This window comes from Jaculus jaculus, chromosome 17 (genome assembly GCF_020740685.1).
Source record: "Jaculus jaculus isolate mJacJac1 chromosome 17, mJacJac1.mat.Y.cur, whole genome shotgun sequence".
NCBI classification, from domain to species: Eukaryota; Metazoa; Chordata; class Mammalia; order Rodentia; family Dipodidae; genus Jaculus; species Jaculus jaculus.
In genome coordinates this window covers 5,482,501-5,503,810 of record NC_059118.1, presented here as the reverse complement: position 1 = coordinate 5,503,810, position 21,310 = coordinate 5,482,501, and the positions used below count along the sequence as shown (strand labels likewise).

The window sequence follows — 21,310 nt, the reverse complement described above, 5'->3', positions numbered from 1 at the left end:
GAGGTGTGTTCCATTTGACAAGCTTTGGGGGTAGTCAATCCAGAACCACAGGCACATAGAGAGGAGTCCTTGGTTTTCCTCATCTCATCCAGGGAGCAAATGTTGGTGAATGGAGGCAGAAAAACACTGAGAGGGCTGGAGAGATGGCTTAGCAGTTAAGGTGCTTGCCTGTGAAGCCTAAGGACCCAGATTTGATTCTCCAGGTCCCACGTTAGCCAGATGCACATCATGATACATGCAGCTGGAGTTCATTTGCAGTGGCTAGAGGCCCTGGTGCTCCCATTCTCTCTCGCTTTCTCTCCCTCTGTATCTAAAATAAATAAGTAAATAAAACTTATTTTTAAAAAATCACTAAGAGGAACTCTGAGGTCAAATGGAAGCAATGCATTATTTCTCTGCATAGAAGTCAGGGAACAGGTTCAACTTCAGGCAAACCCAGTCACTTCCCTGGGTCTTACCTTCTTTGTCTATAAAAAGGGAAAAAGGGAGTGGGATGGGAGGCATCAGACAGATGATGGCTAAAGGATTTATTGGTGACACTCAGAACTTCTTGGTGAAAGGACCCTGGTTGGAAGGTGATCTGAGAGAGGTTAGAACACACATGAACTCACCGAGGATTCAGTGGCTACAGGATCAAACTCGCCAGTGGCCAGCGTGGGCTGTCTGTCTTCTCCATGCTGGGAGCCAGGGTTGGAGAGTTGAAGCAGTGAGCTCCTGGGGAGATGACCTTGCTGTCCAGCACCCCTGCCCAGAATCAGGGAGCTCCGATGGCTTTCATGGTCTCCATGAAAAACTCCATCATCTGTGATCCCATCAGGGGCTCGAAAATGGAACATGCTGCCATGGCTAGCCCGGCGTCTCCCAGAAGAAAGGCCTAGAAAAGACTGGGAATTGCCCCAGATGAATAAATATAAAAGATGAGTTGGGAGCTGGATTTCCATAAATCTTTCATGCACTTCCCTTCATCCACTTAAAAAAAAGTATTTTTGGGTGAGAGAAAGGGTGGGGGGGAGAGGGAGAGAGAAAGGGCGCACAAGAGAGAATGGAGAATGGGTGCACCAGGGCCTTTAGCTGCTGCAAACAAACTCCAGACATGAGCCCCCTTGTATTGCACATGCAACATTGCATGCTTGCGTCGCTGTGTGTCTGGCTATATGGAACCTGGAGATTTGAACATAAGTTCTTAGGCTTCGCAGGCAATCACTTTAACTGCTAAGCCATCTCTCCAGCCCCTTCCATCCACTTTTACTTCCTGCCCCTTTCCTCATGACCTTCCTATTGCTACAAACAAACAAGCAAACAAAAAAAGAATGAAAAAAAGAAACTTCAGTTCTGTGAGAGAAGTGAGGAGGAGTCTTTTGGCAATGCGCCTACTCTAATAGGTTAGTAAACAAAGGGAATTAAGAGAGAGTAACCTAGCAGTATGATCAGAGTTTAGTGGATAGCAAACATTTGGATTTTAGAAATCCAAATAGAGACCTCACGGGAATTCTGGGTAGGTACCAGGAAGGAGTCAAGTGTGGTGGTTTGACTGAGATGTCCCCCCACGGCTCATGTGTTTTGAATACTTGGTTCCCAGATGCTATCAATTTGGAAAAGCTGTGAGGCCTTTGGGAGGTGGAGCCTTGCTGGAGGAGAGGTGCCATTGAGGGGAGACCTTGAGGTCTTTTAGTCTAGCCTACTGGGAGTTCAGAGCTAGCTCGCTCGCTGCTTCCTACCAACTGATGTGATGAGATGTAATACCTAGCTGTCTGCTCTGCTATGCTTTGCCCTCCCAGATGAAACTTGCCCTTGACATTGTGAGCCAAAATAAACCCTTTCCTTCCATAAGCTGCTTCTGGTTGGGTCGTCTGCCCCAATAACATGAAGGTAACTGCTACACTGGGGAAAAGAACATTCTAGACAGACTTTAAGGGCAGGACAGAGGGGAGATTATAGGGTGCCAAAGATCAGCAAGCAGGTTACTGTGGCCAAAAACATGCCAGAGGGCAGCTCTGTCCTTGGCGGAGTCAGCCGTTTGACAGCCTTTGGCCACAGGTCTAGCCACAGCTGTCCTAGGGTCCCATCTCTCCACATAAAAATGTGATCTAAGAAGATCCTAGGACAAGAGCGTGCTTGGAATGTGGTTGTTGGATGAACAGGCACATTTTACTGTCTGAAAATTAGTTTGTACAATTCATTACATCCTGTCTGTATGAGTGTGAGAGCTTGTATTGCAAAGTAGACAAGAGCTTTATGGTGTAATGAGTTTCCAGGATCCCTCGAGACAAGCTTTGAACAGTCAACAATGGGGACATTGAAGGAAGAGTTGCAGCCTAATTTCCTGGAAGAATAATGCCATTCTACCAAATCAATAAACATTTCCCATCAAAATCTTCACTGAGAGAACGGCAGGGCTTACAGATTCCAGAGGCAAAGCCCAGAGACCCAGGGAGCTCGTGTACTGGGTTAACTGGATCTCATGACCAACCATGAGAACCTGACCGTAATAGACCATCCATTCTAATCTCAGCTCAAACACAGTATTTCTAAAATCCAAATGTTTGCTATCCACTAAACTCTGATCATACTGCTAGGTTACTCTCTCTTAATTCCCTTTGTTTACTAACCTATTAGAGTAGGTGCATTGCCAAAAGACTCCTCCTTACTTCTCTCACAGAACTGAAGTTTCTTTTTTTCATTCTTTTTTTGTTTGCTTGTTTGTTCGTTTGTTTGTTTGTTTGTTTGTTTGTTTGTTTTGAGGTATGGTCTCACTTTAGCCCAGGCTGACCTGGAATTTACTCCATAGTCTCAGGATGGCCTCAAACTCATGGTGATCCTCCTACCTCTGCCTCTTGAGTGCTGGGATTAAAGGCGTGCGCCACCACTCCCAGCTCTTTCTTTCTTTCTTCCTTCCTTCCTTCCTTCCTTCCTTCCTTCCTTCCTTCCTTCCTTCCTCCCTCCCTCCCTCCCTCCCTCCCTCCCTCCCTCCCTCCCTCCCTCCCTCCCTCCCTCCCTCCCTCCCTCCTTTCTTTCTTTCTTTCTTTCTTTCTTTCTTTCTTTCTTTCTTTCTTTCTTTCTTTCTTTCTTTCTTTCTTTCTGTCTTTCTTAATGAGAGAGAGAGAAGGGAGAGAAGAGAGAGAGAGACAATACCAGGGCCTTACCCACTGAAATGGAACTCCAGACACTTGCACCACCTAGTGTGCACATGAGACCTTGCACTCACCTAACCTTTGTGTGACTGGCTTATGTGGGATCTGGAGAGTTGAACATGGGTCCTTAGGCTTTGCAGGCAAACACTGTGACCACTAAGCCATCTCTCCAGCCCTGAAGTTTCTTTTCTTAAAAATAATTTTTGTTTATTTGTTTGAGAGAGTGAGAAAGAGAGAGAGAGAGAAAGAGAGAGAGAGAATGAGGGATACCAGGGCCTCCAGCCACTGCAGATGAACTCCAGATGCATGCATACTCTTGTCCATCTGACTTATGTGAGTCCTGGAGAGTTGAACCAGGATCATTTGGCTTTGCAGGAAAACACCTTAACCACTATGCCATCTCTCCAGCCCTGAAGTTTCTTTTTCTTTGATGGTGTATTAGTTACTTCTTCATTGCTTGGGAAAAATACTTGACACACATTCATTTAAGGGAGGAAAGCTTAATTTCAGCTTACTGTTAGAGGCCAAAGTCCACCACGGCAGAGAAGGCAAGGCAGCAGGAGCTTGAGGCAGCTGGACACATTCACCCCCCAGCAAGCAAGCAGAGAGTGGCGAACGCTGGGGCTCAGCCAACTCTCTCCCTTTATACAGCCCGGGACCCCACAGTTAAAGATGGTCTTCTCACCTCAGTTAGTCTCATCCCTCACAGGCATGCCCAGGTCCTAACCTAACCTAGCTAATTCCTTGTAGGGTGATTCTAGGTCCCATCCAGTTGGTGACTGTCACAGATGGCTTGGGACCCATGCTTGCTTGCTGTCACTGCTCACTTGGTCATACACACAGAGTGCTCTGCCAGAAATACATGTCCCAGGACCCTGGCACTCACACAAACCCATGAACCCTTCCCACTTTGGAGGAGAAGGAGCCGAACTGGGGGACCCATAGCGAATGGAAGCTGAGTCATTTCCACTTGGGTAGCAGGCACAACAAGGAGGAAACTGAGAGGAACATTTAAGTCCTGTACTTGACAGCACCTTCTTGCCACCATTAATTTTAGAATCAACCTCTTTGACAAGTGGCAGGCAATCATCTTTGAGCCCAGGCATTAGAACTGCCTTAAAATGCATCATCCCAGCAGGCTCTCTGGTCTCCTGAAGGTTCCTGGAAACACCTACCTTGTCTTTCCTATGCCTTAGCCCCAGTCTCTACATCACTTTAGTTAGTTAGAATATGGCTTTATATGAAAACCTGCCTAAAATGCATCTACCAGGTGAACATATGCGGGAAAAGAGAGAAGAGATGCCTTCTTGATGGGATATATAACCCCTTGGCAGTGCCACCTTCTCTTCACACACACATGCTGTTCTTTATGCCTGAAAAATACCCCTCTGAGGCACCTCTTCCCCCACAACCTTCATGACTGCAGGAGCCCATACATATTTCACACTGTTCACATTAACTTTCCTCCCTTCCAGGGAGCTGTTACTAACACACACCTGCACCCTCAATAGTGGATTTTTTTTTTTCTTATGTAGTTCTACAACAGCACGTATATCACTCCTAATATCGTGCATCACACATAAACTGTTTTTATATTTGCTTCCTCCACCCAAAGGGAAGTCTTTGATCAGGTTTGGATCTTTTGTGAATACAAACACTGGGCAGTACTGCGTGAGCAGGAACGTTACTCCTTCTTCCTCTCTTCCAGGTAAATTTTATTGCAGAGACAAACATGTCACCCGAACAACTCTTGGACATCCAGTTTTAACCTGGGTGGGGCTGTCGGAAAGGAGGAAATTAAAGCCCAACTCGCTGCCATTGACACTGACACAAAAGCTTTGACTCATCCTCTTCTGACATTGTCAGAGCCCAAGTCAAACTCCCCTGAAGATGCTGCACTGTGCCTTTTGCATACCAGGTGCTGCTACAAAGTGGCAGAGAGAGGCCAAGGAGCAGGAGGTACAGAGAAGTGCTCAGGTGAGGGCGTGCCATGAGAGCAGGGCACATGTGAGCACGTTCTGTGTCTGTGTGTGTGGGTGTGTGCATGCACACATCGAGCGAGGGTGTGTCATGAGAGCAGGGCGCATGTGAGCACGTTGTGTGTGTGTGTGCATGCACACATCTGTCAGAAAGTGCCAGTGAAGTGAAAGATCTTTCAGATTTGCTGGAAGATTGTCTTGATCCCTTCTTCATACGATTCCCACACTGAGGGACATTATCTCTAAAGCCCACACATAGGGAATATTTGGGGTGATCAGGCTTTTCATGGGGGCAGGGAAGTGGTCAGAAGAAACTTGTTGAGGGAAGTTACAGTGTAATTCTTGGAGTCACAGGTAGAAAGCCAATGGTTGGGGAGGGCAGAGTTGCTAAAGGGCCTAAGGGAAAGTATGGGAGCCATTCCCAACTTAGATGGTGTCATGGAGTTAGGTTCTGGCACCTTTTGTGTCAAGAACAGTGGCCCAACCTGAGCTGCGGGGCCTGAGGGAGGAGATCAGAGAGAGGTGGTGAATGTTTTCAGCACCATGGACAGGGAACTCTGCTCTCCAAGTGTGGAAGGAAGACCTTTGTTGGCCACAGACGCCTCAAGGTGTCTTCCCTTTACTACTACCGTGATCTTCCTCCAATGACTCTGTCTTAGAACCATGATGCCTGTAAGTGTCCAACCCAGCAGCCTGAGTCATCTTGCATTCCTCAGTCCACACTCCCCACCTTGCAGACCCCTCATCCCAGAAACGCTCTCGCCACTTACCTCCTGTCACCATCTGTAATGTCCCTCTGTCCTAGCTCAGGACACTATTGTGGAAGGGGCGGTATGAGTTACTAAAGCATTGTCTGTGTCGTCAGCTCTCTCCCTGCTCCAGACATCCTTCCCACTTTGGCCGATATCAAAGCAGCTGTGGACATGGGTGATCTTTAGGGACCTTACCATTGTCTTTTCCAAGACAAGGTCTCTCAGAACCCCTTACCATCCTGCGCTGGTTGTAAGGTTCGGATTGGGGTGAGCGGTTGTCGTCCGTGGAGCCCTCTGACACTCTTGATTTTACTTTCTGCCTTCTCTCACTGGTGGCTTTGGAGGCTAAAGGTGATCCATTGTGTGAGTGGAGCGAGGCTGTATCGATCCCCAGGGCAGCAAGCACCTGAGGAGAGAACAGCAGATGTATCCCACAAAATCTGCTGGGCTTTGCATCAGAACATCCCCAGACACCAGAAGGGGAAGGATTACAGGGGGGGTATCTGAGACCAAGGAGGTCAAGTGTTAGAATGTGGGTGGTGATAGAATAAGGAAAAAAGGGCTGGAGAGATGGCTTAGTGGTTAAGCACTTGCCTGTGAAGCCTAAGGACCCCAGTTTGAGGCCCATGTTAGCCAGATGCACAAGGGGGCGCATGCATTTGGAGTTCATTTGCAGTGGCTGGAGGCCCTGGCATGCCCATTCTCTCTCTCTCTCTCTCTCTCTCTCTCTCTCTCTCTCTCTCTGCCTCTTTCTCTCTCTGTCTGTCTCTCCAATAAAACAACAACAACAAAAAGAATAAGGAAAAAAAATGCTGTCACCTCTCCGTCAGACCCTGAAGTAGCTGCTGGCACCCTGCTCAGGTCCTTTGCTAGGTTAGGATGCCCACCCCTGGCTGATTAGGCTAAGTGCTAATGCCCACAAATTCCTTTGGCGACCTGCTTCTGAAGCAGACATGAGGGTATAAAAGGCCAGCCCCTTGTCTCAAGTAGGACAGAGTCTGGGAGAAGCAGCTTCTAGAACTCCCTGGGGGATCAGGCAACATCCAGTCTCCAGCTGAGACCATTTCATGGTCGAGTTCCACCCCTGTGCTTTGCTCACCCCACTTGTCCCCAGAAGACTCCCTGAATAAAGCACTTGTGTAAGATGCCTCACTCAGGTTCTCCCTGGGAGAGACATGACCTGACACAGTCCAGGCGGTAAGAAGCATACACTTAATGCTGGCCTGGAATAGTGGCCTTAGTCTAAATGAAACCTGGCAGTGTGTGTGCGTGCATGTGTGTGTGTGTGTGTGTTTGTGTGTGTAGGTATGGTATGTGTGGAGGCCACAGGACCAACTTGGGTGTCATTTTTTTCTGACATCATCCATCTTTTAAAAATAAATATTATTGTTTATTATTTTTACTTATTTATTTGTGTGTGTGAGAGAGAGAGGCAGATAGTAAAAGAGAGAATGGGTGCACCAGAGCCTCCAGCCACTGCAAACGAACTCCAGATGCATGCACCACCTTGTGCTTCTGGTTTACATGGGTCCTGGAGAATCGAATCTGGGTCCTTTGGTTTTGTGTGCAGGCGCCTTAACTGCTAAGCCATCTCTCCAGCACACCATCCATCTTTTCATTTCCGAGACAAGGTCTCTCTCACTGGACTGTAAGTCACCAAGTAGGCTGGACTGGCTGGCCAGTGAGCCCCGAGGGGTATGCCTGTCTCCCCTCCCCAGGGTTGAGATTACAGGCATGCACCACAGCACCTGTTTGTTTGTTGTTGTCTTTTTTTTTAATATTTTTTTGTTCATTTTTTTATTTATTTATCTGAGAGTGACAGATACAGAGAGAAAGACAGGTAGAGGGAGAGAGAGAGAATGGGCGAGCCAGGGCTTCCAGCCTCTGCAAACGAACTCCAGACGCGTGCGCCCCCTTGTGCATCTGGCTAACGTGGGACCTGGGGAACCGAGCCTCGAACCGGGGTCCTTAGGCTTCACAGGCAAGCACTTAACCGCTAAGCCATCTCTCCAGCCCTGTTGTTGCCTTTTTAAAAAAATTTTAAGATGGGTTCTAGGTATCAAACTTAGGCCTTGTGCTTGTGAGGCAAGTACTCCACCCTACCGAATCACCTTCCTCACTGGATCTGGGGCAGTTATTAAGTGAAACTTGTTCCAGGTCCCATCCCGGAAGATGTCCTCTGTGGGTGACATTGCAGACATGTGCCCCCACTGACCTCCTGCTCTTTCTGCAGCACCTCGAGCGCCTCCTGGAACTTCTTCTCCTTGGCTTCGATCTCCGCCACCGTCGCCTGGTTCTGCTCCTCATATGCCATGGTGACCACAGCCAAGATCAAGTTGACCAGGTAGAAAGATCCCAGGAAGATGACGAGCACGAAAAAGACCATATATATTTTCCCCGAGGCCCTGAGTGTCTGCAGATTCAAGGGAGAGATGAGAATCCTGTAATCGGAGCACGCAGGACGTGAAGTTAGGAGAATCACAGCCCCGCAGTTCACCCATCAGTGGCCCGCCAAATCTACACGGGGATACGCAGACCAATAGCTGCTTGGAATGGCTACGTGTGTGTGAAACCTGTAACCCCAGCATTTCATTTGCAGAGGCAGAAGGATCATTATAAGTTCCCAATCAGCAAGGGCTACCTGGTGAAGCTCTGCTTCAAAGAAGACAAAGCAAACGTAAGCAACAACAACAAAATACCTGCTGGTAGAGGCGTTCCCAGGAATCCTGTGTCATGAGGCGGAAGAGTGAGAGGAAAGCCCAGGCAAAAGAATCAAAGCTGGTGTAGTTAAAATCCGGGTTGTCGGAAGTTTTACGGCAGACGTAACCACTGGGGCAGTGGCTGCAGCGAGAAGACAGAAGGGCATTGGTGCCAGCATGGGCCCTGCTGACCGGGTGCTCAGCAGGTCGGGACCGTAGAACAACTATGGGTTTGGAGTAAGAGGTACAAAGTTCGAGGGTTTGGCCCGCTTACTAGCTGGACCACTTTGGACCCTTCCTGTCTAGGGCTCCACTTCATTCGTTCCCGAAATGGCGATGCACATGCTTTTGTTACAAAGTTGCTTGCGCAGAGGAATAGCTTGGGGGAGGCCAGCACAATCTGATGAGATGCCAAGCTCTTTGCCAGCTTACACCAGGCATGGGAGAGTTAGCAGAGACAACACAGACTCAGCCCCGAGACATTTGCTGGTTACAAGCACCCCCCCCTTTTTTTAAGAAAATTTATTTGTTCGTTTGTTTGTTATTCATTCATGTTTGTGTTGGTTCTGGGGTAAGCCCAGATCCTCGGGCTTGCACAGCAAGCCCTTTACTTCTGAGCTTTCTCTCTCCAGCTTCTTCAGGACACCTCACGCAGGTCCCAGTCAGCTCCACATAGACAACAAGAATAGATACCAGCCACTCAGGGAGTGGGGCCTGCGGGCTACGACCTTCGCCGCTCCCGTCCGTGGAGGTGAAAGGAAGGGATGTGCCTTTCTGATCTGTTTCCTGGATCCTGACATTTTTTTTTTTTTTTTTTTGCTCTTGCCTCACTCCGTTGGTCAAAGCCTGAGGCAGTGTGGAGGGGTCCTTGCTCCTCAGCTTGGTCTTATGTCCTGCCTGCCCCATGGAAGTGTGTCCATCCGAATATCTCTTGTTGACTCAGCCCGAAAGCTTCCTACCCATCCTTCAACATTCCCCTCAAACACTGCCTCCAGAGAGCCTTCCCTGACCTTCTCTTTGGGGTCCCCCCCAGTACTAACGGGGTTCCCCGTCCACGGAGCTGCTGTCATAGCACCTCTTCTCCACAGCACCCTTACACACACACGCAAGAGATCAAAAACAGGTGGCTGGGCAGTCCGAATTTACCCTGGCAGAAATATTTTGTCTCTGGCCAATACAATATATATAGGCATTTGGGGGTGACTAGTGGCCAGATTTATAGCTGGGAAATTTCACATAAAGATAGAAATTTCCCGTCTCCCTTTTAAAAAGTTAGCAGAGCTGGAAGCAGTAGACACACATTTTCACACAGCAACCAAAAGCTGGGCTGAGCAATGGCTGTCCTCTCTAGAAGGGGCATGAACTCTCCGTTGCCATGGTTCCCTCTTGGCCCACTCCACTCATTTGTTGTGATGTGTCTGACCTCTGTAAGAATTTGAAAAATATGAAATGTTATGCATGTGTTTTTTTTCCCTCTGTTATGTAAGAATAACAAAGCTCACATAACAAAGTAAACCATGATGGCTAAATATAGAGCATTTAATACAAATATACTTGATGAATAATTAATTTCTTCTTGGAGTAGGTCACTTCTTCTTCCTGTTTTGGTATCTATCCCCCCTTTAAATCTGACTTGGCAGATCTTTCATTGGCACGTGAAGCCTGCTTCATCATCTTGAGGATCTATCCTGACTTGTGACTTGCTTTAGCCAAGAGAATGGAGAGAGAATAACTTTGTTCCAGTTGTAAGCCTAGGCTTGAGGGAAACTTTCACACTATTTTTGTTGGAGTCTGGTGTTGGCATGAGGATGGGATAATGCCAGGTTTCTGGGGGCTGAGAGACACATGGAACAGGCATGCATCCATTGCCTGCAGACGTGTGAGGGAGCCCCGTCACGGGCAACTGGGGACCAGCCCATCCCAGCCCCAATGCTGATGCAGGGAATTGTGAGCTAAATGGTGGATGTATTAGTTCATAAAACCTTGGGGTCATTTTTGATTTGGCCCAAACTGACTCATATACTCCCTACCCATAACATCTTCTGTCTCTTGTCTTCGTGAGGGGAGCTCCTTTGTCTACATGCACTTAGTGGGCACTTGGGGACCGTCAAGGGCCACACAGAAAGTGGAGATGTCTTATTCATTAATATATTGTTTTCAGGACTTGGAGCTCATCAGGTCTCTGCTCACAGAACAGATGGAGAGAAGGATGTTGGGCACTGGAGCAATCATGGACTGGGTACTCACCCGGCATCCGATCCATTGCCACACAGTAAGGGCTCAGTGGTGCCCTGCTTGATCATGTAGAGATCTGCCGGAGAGGGAAATAAATGAAAGACTTACAGCATTCTGAATCTTCCAACCCAGGCCTGTGGTGGCAAAGAAGACATTTCCCACCTCCTGTCTGAGTGAGGTGAGTTCCCATGGCTACACACACTTGGTGGGAACTCAGGAACCTCCACCCTGGACCATGCAGAATGTTGTAAGCCACATCTGGGAAGAATGGAGCAGCGATGCCACCTCTGAGCTTCCTCCAGCAGAACTAGCATTATCTGCTTCTGCACTTGAACTCATTCCTCTGTAAAAGGGGAACTGGATGCCATTCTACAGAGCCTGGGAATGAACAGCCCAGGGGGAAGATCCGTGAAGGTAGAGAAAACAGAGGGGAGCCAAGATCCATCGATAAGACAAAAAGACAGCTAACCACCTACCATGAGATGTGCCATCTGCCAGAGCCCAGGACGTGGGAACATGAATACTGCTCTTATTGCTAGCCTGACAACCAGCCCCAGGGTGATGGTGACAGACACAGTGATCAATCAAAACCCATGAAAGCATAAATCCAGAGGCAATAGAGAACTCAACCCTAAATCAGACTGCCAACGGGCCTGCCATGCTCAGGGAACATGGCGGAAGAAGGGACAGAAACATCATAAGAGCCACAGAGTGGGTAGGAATACCCTGAGCCAAGTTTCCCACCCTCCACTACCCCACAGGGACTGACTAAGGCCTTCATGACCCCATAGTGATACCATAAACCCACTGAGGAGGGCCCCAGGGAAACAGGAGCTGGGATGAAGGGATAAAAGAGTATATCCTGTAATCATGTATATATATCTTTGAAAAGGAAAACTAGCCAGCAGGAACCAGGACCCCAAGAGTTGAAAACTCAGAAGTATTTCAACACTGTGGTAGCTTACATGGGAAATGTCCCCCATAACCTCATGAGTTTGTGATTAAGCCTCATCCTCAATCTCCAGATGGTGGAAATTTGGAAGGTCGAGGCTTGCTGGAGGAGGTGTGTTGCAGGGGGCAGGCTTAGGGGTGTTACAGCCAGCTTCACTCTCTTGCTGCTCTCTGCCAGTTGCTGTGGCAAGATGTGATGCCCAGCCTCTGTCCTGCCATGCTTTCTCCACCATGAGGAAACGTCCTCTTGACACTGTAAGCTGCAATAAACCCTTTCCTCCCATCAGCTGCTTCTGGTCAGGTGTTTTGTCCCAGCTATGAGAAGCCCAAGTATGTTATACTGGTGTGCAAGGGTTTTCTGCCTCTTGTTCTCATGTCCATAAAGTCTCAGGAGGAGGGGAAGAGAGGAGGAGGGAGAGGCAAAGAGAAAGAAGAGGCGGGGGAGGGAGAGGGAAAGAGAGTCCTCTGTGGCAGAACTTACCTTTACCTTCCACTTTAAATGAGTCATTAGTGACCACTTCCATGTCATTCCTGACACATTTGTTTTTGAGGTTTCCCTTGAAGAGCTGCAGGCCCACCAGGGCAAAGACACTCAGACAAAAGATGGTGAGGATGGTCACATCAGCCAGCTTCCTCACCGAGTGGATCAGGGCCCCCACAATGACTTTCAGCCCTGCAGGAAGATGACAGTGACCCCTCCACAAGAGTGAAGCATCGCCCAGAGCACGCGTGTGCATCTCAGCCACCCTCCCACTCCTCATGAACAGGGAAGCACTTGCCGACTCCAGGGCACATCCAAGCCCAGCTTCTCATCCAAAGCTTGCTGTTGCTCACAGAGACAAGCAGGGACAATTGCCCTCATTACAGAGATAAGCCACCGAGAACCAGGTAATGCGTCTCCTATATTTGTAAGGCTAATAAATGCCTGGCACTTGCAATTTAATTAGGAAAAAATGTTGAGTGGCTGGAGATAAGGGTCACTGGTGGAGCATTTGCTCAGCGTACAGAAGGCCTGGGGTTCAACTACCAGCATTGGAAAAAATGGACTGAGTACCTACTATTCCACGCTCAGTTCTAGATGTGAGGATTCCCGCTTCACTTCACTTAGGTGACACCTGTTTGCCTGCATTTGTCTCAGTCCTGGGAGGCAGCTCAGTGCTTGGGATACATGAACCTCACGTGCTTGTGTGTGTTCACGTCTGTGTATATGACACACGGAGAGGAATGTGGAAATGGAGAGAAGCAGAGAAGACATAGAGAGAGAGAGAGAGAGAGAGAGAAAGATAAGAAGAAAGAGAGGGGACAGGAGAGAGGTGACGGCTCAGTTGGTAAACAGCTTGTGGCACAAGTATGGGAACCCGAGTTTTAACAAAATCCACACAAGTTCTGGGCAGGCAGAGTGGTCTGCTTTATAATCCAACCTTGCGAGCTAGAGACGAGAAGTCCCCAGGGAAGCTGGGCAGCTAGACTAGCCAAATCAGTGAGCAATGGGTTTATCTAAGACCCTGCCTCAATATAGAAGGTGGAGAACCACTGAGGAGGACACGCATTGTCAACTCTGGCCTCCAAACGTATACGCACACACACATGCATGTGTACCACACACAAGTAGACATGCATGCACACACACATGCACACCACACACAAGATGCAAATGCAGCAATAGATAGAGGTCAGAAGGACACTGCGTCACTGAAACAAAAACCAAGAGAATCAGAGGAAGAGTGTCTCAGGACCAAGTGCAGCGGGCCAGCAAAGATGGGCTCCTCCTTTAAGGAAGGATGACTGACTGGTCAAAGGCAATTCACTTCTTTGGGAGACCAACTTTACTGACAACAGGAGGAGCTCTGTCCAGGGAAGAAGTCTGGGATCAATCCCTGCCTTGTTATGTTAGAAAATGGAAAAATAATTCACTGAGATCATATGTGTGAGTTTCCAAGCTGGGAGCTGAGAGACAGATAAGACACCACTGGGTGTTGGCTTGTCCAACAACTGAAGGGAAATTCCTCAGCATTAGTCAGCAGATGGACACGTGGGGAGAGCCCTTAACTGGAGTGCAGAGTGGGAATGGGGTAGGTAGACAGTGGGGAAGTTAGGAAAAGCTAGGAAGTTTCCTCGAGGAGATAACATCCTGGCAGAGCCGTGGGGAACATGAGTGAACTAAGACAGGAGAAAGGCCATCCAGGGAAAGAGAGCACTCACCCTACATCTGGGACAGAATCAAGACAGCTGAGAAACCACAGGTGAATTTCAGAATGGGTTGTGTATTGTGGAGCTGTCTCCTCCCAATGGAAACATGCCTTCACGCTGTTAAGATTTGGGAAGTAAACTTACAGGGTTAAGGAAGTTCCTGAAACTTAACATGATTCACAATGTCTCTCTCCAAGGTTATCTGCACAGTGACAATTGCTGGGGAGAGGAGACTTTCCCATCGGCCTAAAAGTATGTGGATCATGTGGCATCTAGGAATGGTCACCTTTGCTTGGGTGGGTTTTTCAGACTGCTACAAGTAACTGAAAATAGACCCACTGGTTCGCTAAATTAGATGGATGGGTTGTTACTTGGGTCTGTTGCCGATGCCCCACCTGTGATCAGTAGAGGTTCGTTTGTGTCTCCCCATAAAACATCACACAACATATTGAAAGGGGGCTAGGGGTGAAGGAGAGAGTGTGGATGAACTTGGGCTCGTAAACAAGCCTCAGCATCTTTCTGGCTAAGAAGAGAAGACAGAGGTACTAGGAGACAGAAGTCTGGCTTTCTCATGATCTTTGCCCAGAGCCACATGTGAACTGGTAGGAAGAGACTTCTAAAACCAGTGGTTCTGTTTTACTCAGGAGAGAGTGAGTGGAGGTCATCCAGCCACACGGAGGAAGCATGTGGTTCTATTCAAGGAGATGAGCTTGTCACCACCTCTACTGTCAACCTAATGGGTGATAGGTCTGGCACATCTCTAGGACTTGAAGCCAGCCAGCATTTCTGCAAAGACAGGGCCTCAGGAGTCACTGTTACTGGTGACAGCTGAGATCTTGGAGGCACAGTGAGATGGGCTTGGGTGAACCAATTTGTTTCTGAATATATGTGATCAAGAATTGCCTGGGCTGGGGAAATGGCTTAGCAGTTAAGGCATTTGCCTGCAAAGGCTAAGGCCCCCGGTTCAATTTCCCAGGATCCACATAAGCCAGATGAGCAAGGGAACACATGCGTCTAGAGTTCTTTTGCAGTGGCTGGAGGCCTGGTGTGCCCATTCTCTCTATCTGCCTCTCTGTCTCTCTCTCTCATATAAATAAATAATAAATAAATAAGATTTGCCTGATGTTTTTCTTCCTTGTGCATCCATTGATAGGGCTGGCGAATCAAGCTTTTAGAGTTAAAAAGAAAATGGCAAAGAAGTCAGAAAGCAGGACTTCTTTTTCCTTCCTTCCCATTTCCAAATTTAAAGTTTTAGTCCAGGATATATATGAGGATCCAATAGGGGTCTTGCTTCAACCTCACAGAAAAAAGCAGATGCAGAGGGAATGACTTTCCTGTCATTTGTCCATGGTGAGTCATGTGGTTTGTGGATAGAGCATTAGACTTGGGACCAGAATAGAAGACTCCCAGATAACTTTGCTTATTATTATTATTTTATTATTTTATGCTTTGCTCTTACTAGAGATGAACCTTGGTCTTGTGTTTTCTGGACCCAGGGCCTCAGTCTCTTTGTTCAATAGAGCCTGTAGTCCCTGCCTGGAACCTTAGAAGTGTTTCTGTGAAGGGCACCAGAAGGTGAAAACTGACGCTTACTCCTGCTAAGTAAATGTGTCCGCTGAAGAGGCTCACCTGGGATCACAGAGACTGTCTTCAGAGCTCGCAGGACCCGGAAGGTCCGCAGGCCCGAGATCCCGCGGAGATCAATTGCTGCACCAACGTATCTGTAAGACCAGAAGCCAGCTAGCACCCCTGCAAGGACAGGGCTCCAGGAAAGTATGAAGCACACCCAAGGGCAGAAAGACTCGAGACAGACACCGGGACCGGTGGCATGGCCATCTGCGGGCCAACATGGATGTCTCTTTCAGCAAATACCATTTCAGAAGATTCACTGTGTTCTATACCAGTGGATGGACTTCAAACATGCAGCCTTGGCCAGCCCTCTCCTCTGACATGTCTCCTTAGAGAAGCACCTTCACCATGGCTTGAAGGTAAAGCGTCCCCCATAGACTCGGGTGCTTGCGATCAAGTCCCTCGTACTCAGTCCTCAGCTGGTGAAGGAGGCTTTGGGAGGTGGAGCCTGGCCGGAGGAGGTGTGTTGCTGAGAGATGGGCCTTGAGATTGATTAGTGTAGCCCAACATGACAGCTACTCCCTCAGAACTCTCTCTCTCCCTCTCGCTCTCTCTCTCTGCGAAGTTGAGAACTTTACTCTGCCATGCTGAAGCTTCGCCTTGAAACCGTACATAAGCCTGAGGTAAACCTTTTCTTCCCCAAGGCTACTTCTTGTGGGGCGTCTAGTCCCCGCTGTGAGAATGTAACTGATACCACTGGGTTTGGACAGTTCTGACCCTGGTCTCATCTATTTCTGACCAGTGATCAGCTCAGAGCTGAGGCCTTTGGCTGGTCCCTGCGGGTGTGGAAGAGCCCAACGGTGTCTCCCCAAGCCCAGGCCACAAGGTTCCCGCTGAGCAAGAGGAAGGTGAACTGAGATGAGGAAATGGTACAGATTGTGAGCAGGGACGCCCCTTTCCTGAACAGCCCACCCACCCCACAGCCTGCGGGGACCCACAGTGATGTGCATAGGAGGTACTCACGCCAGGGTGATGACGCTAAAGTCCAGCCAGTTCCAAGGGTCCCGCAGGTAAGTGAATTCATTTAGACAGAATCCTCTCGCCAGGATCTTAATCAAAGCTTCGAAGGTATAGATGCCAGTGAAGACATACCTGGGGAGGAGGTGGGATTAACAGTAGTGTCGGGGGGGGGGGGGCTTCATGGTCTCCTGTGCCTTTAGGAGGGCTGGAGGAGCTGCTGTGCTGTTTCAAAGGACACAAAAGAACATCGTGGAGGTGGTGAAGGGGCAGGGAAGGTAAAGAGACAGGACTGGCTAAGGACACTGGGGAGTCACATAGATCTACAGAGTGGGGAGGAGTGGGTGACGCCAGGCAGCCTGAGAAGGTAGGCAGAGGACAGGGCCAGGTAAGGAGCGAGTCCACTCCGCGTGAGACACCTTGTCCTGTGGAAGCTGGAGGCTCCTTTTCTGACCTGCAGATGGTGGAAGATATGGAAGATGACGGAGGCTCTGCCATGTCCCCCCCCCCTCCTTACATCTCCCTACTTCCAACTCTTTTTTTCTTTTGCTCTCCTCTCGCGTGTGTTTGTGTGTGAATATTTATAAGTTCATGCATGTGTACATGTACATGTGTGGGCATGTGGAGGCCAGAGGCTGACGCTATTACTCTCAACGTTATTTATTTATTTACTTATTTATTTGCTAGAAGAGAGACAGGACGAGAATGAGCACACCAGGGCCTCCAGCCACTGAAAACAAACTCCAGATACATGTGCCACTTTGTGCGTCTGGCTTTTATGTGTGTACTGAGGAATCGAACCTGGGTCCCTAGGCTTTGCAGGCCAATGCCTTAACCGCCGAGCCATCTCTCCAGTCCTCCACCTTACTCATGAGACAAGGTTTCTCACCGAATCCAGAGCTCACAGATTGGCAAGACTGGCTGGTCAGCAAGCAAGCCCCAGTAATGCCCTTCTCTTCATCTCTCTTTTTAAAATTATTTTATTTTTATTTGATAGCGACAGACAGAGAGAGAAAGAGGAAGATAGATAGAGAATGGGTGCGCCAGGGCCTCTAGCCACTGCAGACAAACTCCAGATGCATGTGCCCCCTTGTGCATCTGGCTAACGTGGGGCCTGAGGAATCGAGGCTTGAACCGGGGTCCTTAGGCTTCACAGGCAAGTGCTTAACCGCTAAGCCATCTCTGTAGCGCTCTCTTCACCTCCTGACTGCTGGGACTACAGGCACAGCCACCACCCTTGGCATTTACGTGGCTGCTGGACCCAAACTCAGGCCCTCAGGCTTGTGCACCCAGCACCTCACCCAGCGCGCCATCTCCTCAGCTCAAGAATCTGCATTTCTAACATGCTCCCAGCTGATGATGGTGGCCCGGGGAACCATTCTCTGAGCACCACTGACCCAAGGAATTCAGGTCCACATATAAATTGTACATGATTTTGGATGTATTAAAAATAATTTAGCTGGGCATGGTAGTACACACCTTTAATCCCAGCACTCTGAGAGGCAGAGGTGGGAGGATTGCCATGAGTTCAAGGGCACCCTGAGACTACATAGTGAATTCCAGGTCAGCCTGGGCTAGAGTGAGACCCTACCTCAAAACACCACCACCAACAAAAATAATAATAATTTAAGGGCTGGAGAGATGGCTCAGCAGTTAAGGCACTTGTCTGCAATGCCTAATGACCCAGGTTTGATTCCCCATTGTCCATGTAAAGCCTGATGCACAAGGTGGTGCATGCATCTGGAGTTTACTTGTGGCCAGAGGCCCTGGTGCGCCCAAACTCTCTCAATCTTTTTCTCTCTTTCTTTCTGTCCTTGCAAATAAATTAGTAAGCAAATAATAATTTTAAAAATGATTAAAATTTAAATTATAAATATGTACCTTTGTATTAAAAACAGGGAGATACATATTTAATATGTTATTTATTATTAAGTATAGTAGATATAATAGGAATGTATCCCTACCCTTCCTGAGCCCCTTTATAGAATGACAGTAAAAGGAGTTTTTTTAAAAAGATGCAGAAACCCAGTAGGACAATATAAGGTACACTGTACCAGCTCACACGGCTTGGGGCTCAGAGTGCTCCGCGTCTGAGGGCGTGCATTTGCACAGGGGACAAGCAGGGCTGGAGTCTCTCTGAAAGTTTCCAGCAGTGTGCTTGGGGCAGGGGCGGGAGGACGTGGAAGAGCTTTCAGTTGGTCAAGTGCTTGCTGTGCAAGCCGGAGGACCCGAGCTTGACCCCCAGAAACCGGGGTGAGGAGGTGTGCCCTTGTGGTCTCAGTGCTGGGGAGGCAGAGGCAGGTGGGCCCTGGGGTTCTCTGGGCAGCAGTCTAGCTTGCTTGATGAATCCTAGCCCAGTGACAGACTATCACAAAAGAGCTGGACTAAGCCGGGCGTGGAGGGGCACACACCTTTAATCCCAGCACTCGGGAGACAGAGGTAGGAGGATGGCCGTGAGTTCAAGGCTACCCTGAGACTCCATAGTGAATTCCAGGTCAGTCTGGGCTACAGCGAGACCCTCCCTTAAAAAAAAAAGCTGGACTAGATACCTGAGGTGGTCCTGTGGCACGTGTGGGCACACACACACACACACACACACACGTGTGCACATACACGAAGTGGTTGGGCTTTCTAGACCCCACTTTACACCACCACTCAGCAAGGAACTGGATGCTCATCCTCAGGTAAGGAAGGAGAGGGAGGGAGGTGCACACGGAAGCCCACCTGTGAAGGAATGCTTACAGTGGGAAAGGCAGATGCCTCCCACTTCCGCCCTTTGGAAAGTTCCTAGAAGGTGGTTCTCTCTCTCTCTCTCTTTCCTTGGTTAGCTAGGTTGCTCAAGCTGGCATTGAATTTGAGCTCTCCAGACCCTATTCCTGAGCTTTTGAGCCCTGGGATTATAGGTGTGCACCACACACAATTTAGATGCTGCACTCCCCTTTTTTGAGGCAAGCTTAGCTGACTGGCCTTTTTTATGAGAGTAAGAATGAGGGAGTGAATGAGGGAATCAGCAAGCCAGGGCCTCCGCCACTGTACTCAAACTCCAGATGCATGTGCCACCTTGTGTGCATGTGTGACCTGGTGCTAATGTAGGGTTTAGGGAGTTGAACATGGGTCTCTAGGCTTCACAGGCAAGCGCCTTAACCACTAAGCCTAGGTGGGGCTGGACGCTGTACTCTTAATGAGAAAAGCCAACATCTGAGTGTCTTGAATTTGAGGGATGTTTGTAGCATAAAAAAATGCAACAAAGAAGCCTGAGTTGGGTGTGTTGGCACATGCTTGTAACCCCAGCGTTTGGGTGAGGCAGAGACATTGCCATGAGCTTCAAGCCAGCCTTAGCTATACAGTGAATACCAGATCACTGATACGACCCATTTAAATAGCAACAAAACAAAACAGATCCAAGCAACGAAGGAGGGAGAAAATAAGAATAAACGATGCAGAGAGCACTAGAGAAAGCTAGAGAAAGGCGGAAATTATTATTGATAGTTTTAGAGAATTATGAGGTGTGATAACTATTTCTTAGAGCAAAATTAGGAGGATTTAAAAGGAACATTTAAGAATAAAATGGATCTTTTGAAAGCAAAAGTTATTAGGAACACAGGAAATAAAGTTTTGGACAGCTCAGAAAACAGAACAAAAATAAATGGACTTTAAAAGGTTATTTTAAAAATATGAAAATTAGATAATTAGACTATAAGGTGAAATATATGACCAAGAGGAGGTCTAGAAAAATAATAGTTTGGGGGAAAAGTATCAAAGAACTAAGTCAAGCAAAGTTCCCCAAATGGCATGAAGTATTAAAAATACCCACAAATGCTCAAGAAAATGAAAAACATGACATCATAACGTTTTAGATAATCTCGGGGTGGGGAGATGGTCAACAACTAAAGGTGCTTGCTTGCAAAGCCTGTCCACCTAGGTTCAATTCTGCAGCACCCACATTAAGCCAGATGCAAAAAGTAGCACAAATGTCTGCATTTGTTTGTAGCAACAAGACACCCTGGGGTTCTCTCTCTCTCTCTCTCTCTCTCTCTGTCACTCACATGCACACACACACACACACACAAATACAAATGGGTGCTCTAGTGAGTTTTTAATTGTATTGATTTACTTGCAAGCAGAGAGAGAGAGAGAGAGAGAGACAGACAGACAGACAAAGAGAGAAAGAATGGGTGCTCCATGGCATCTACCCATTGCAAACAAACTCCAGGTGAATGTGCCACTTTGTGCATCTGGTTTTACATGGGTCCTGGGGAACTGAACTCTGGTCACTGGGTTTTGCAGTCAAATGCCTGAACTGCTGAGCCATCTCTCCAGCCTTCTAGCGATTTCCATGAGAGTATCCATTCCACCACAAGGAAGTAACCAGCATGAGGGATATGGGACCCACGGGAGGCAAAAGGATACAAAAGGATGGAAAGGAAAACAAAAAAATCTCTCAGTGAATTCTAGGTCAACCTGGGCTAGAGTGAGACCCTACCTTGAAAAACAAAAGCAAAAACAAGAAAAAAAGAAAGTCCCAACAAGAGCTTTGCAATAAAACCTGTAGGTCAGGTGAGGAGGAAATGAAGGACCAATAAAATGATTTGTCAAAAAAAAAAAAAAAAAAACCAACAAAAAACCAGAAACCAATGGGTAACTAATGTTTTCAAATGAATTCCACCTGTGGAAGTTTTGGAACAAAGGGAGGATGAGTGCATATAAAACTGAGCCAATGAAGACACAATACCAGTATTAGCCCCAAGGAAAGCAAAACCACAGGCAGGTTGGGATTGGCCAATACG

The 21,310-nt window shown here is 48.1% G+C and overlaps 1 protein-coding gene across 2 annotated transcripts in view; it reads right to left on the bottom strand.

Moving 5' to 3' along the window:
* The window catches only part of Scn10a (sodium voltage-gated channel alpha subunit 10), a 121,075-nt gene that overhangs the window by 70,098 nt on the left and 29,667 nt on the right, over positions 1-21,310 (bottom strand). For both annotated transcript variants that reach the window (XM_004662102.2, XM_004662101.2), the window contains exons 4-11: positions 16,530-16,658; positions 15,567-15,658; positions 12,229-12,420; positions 10,809-10,872; positions 8,562-8,703; positions 8,078-8,275; positions 6,098-6,268; positions 612-884 (exon numbers count right to left, since the gene is read on the bottom strand). In XM_004662102.2, coding sequence (XP_004662159.2) covers positions 612-884; positions 6,098-6,268; positions 8,078-8,275; positions 8,562-8,703; positions 10,809-10,872; positions 12,229-12,420; positions 15,567-15,658; positions 16,530-16,658 — 1,261 coding nt within the window. The remainder of the gene's footprint in view (positions 1-611; positions 885-6,097; positions 6,269-8,077; positions 8,276-8,561; positions 8,704-10,808; positions 10,873-12,228; positions 12,421-15,566; positions 15,659-16,529; positions 16,659-21,310) is intronic.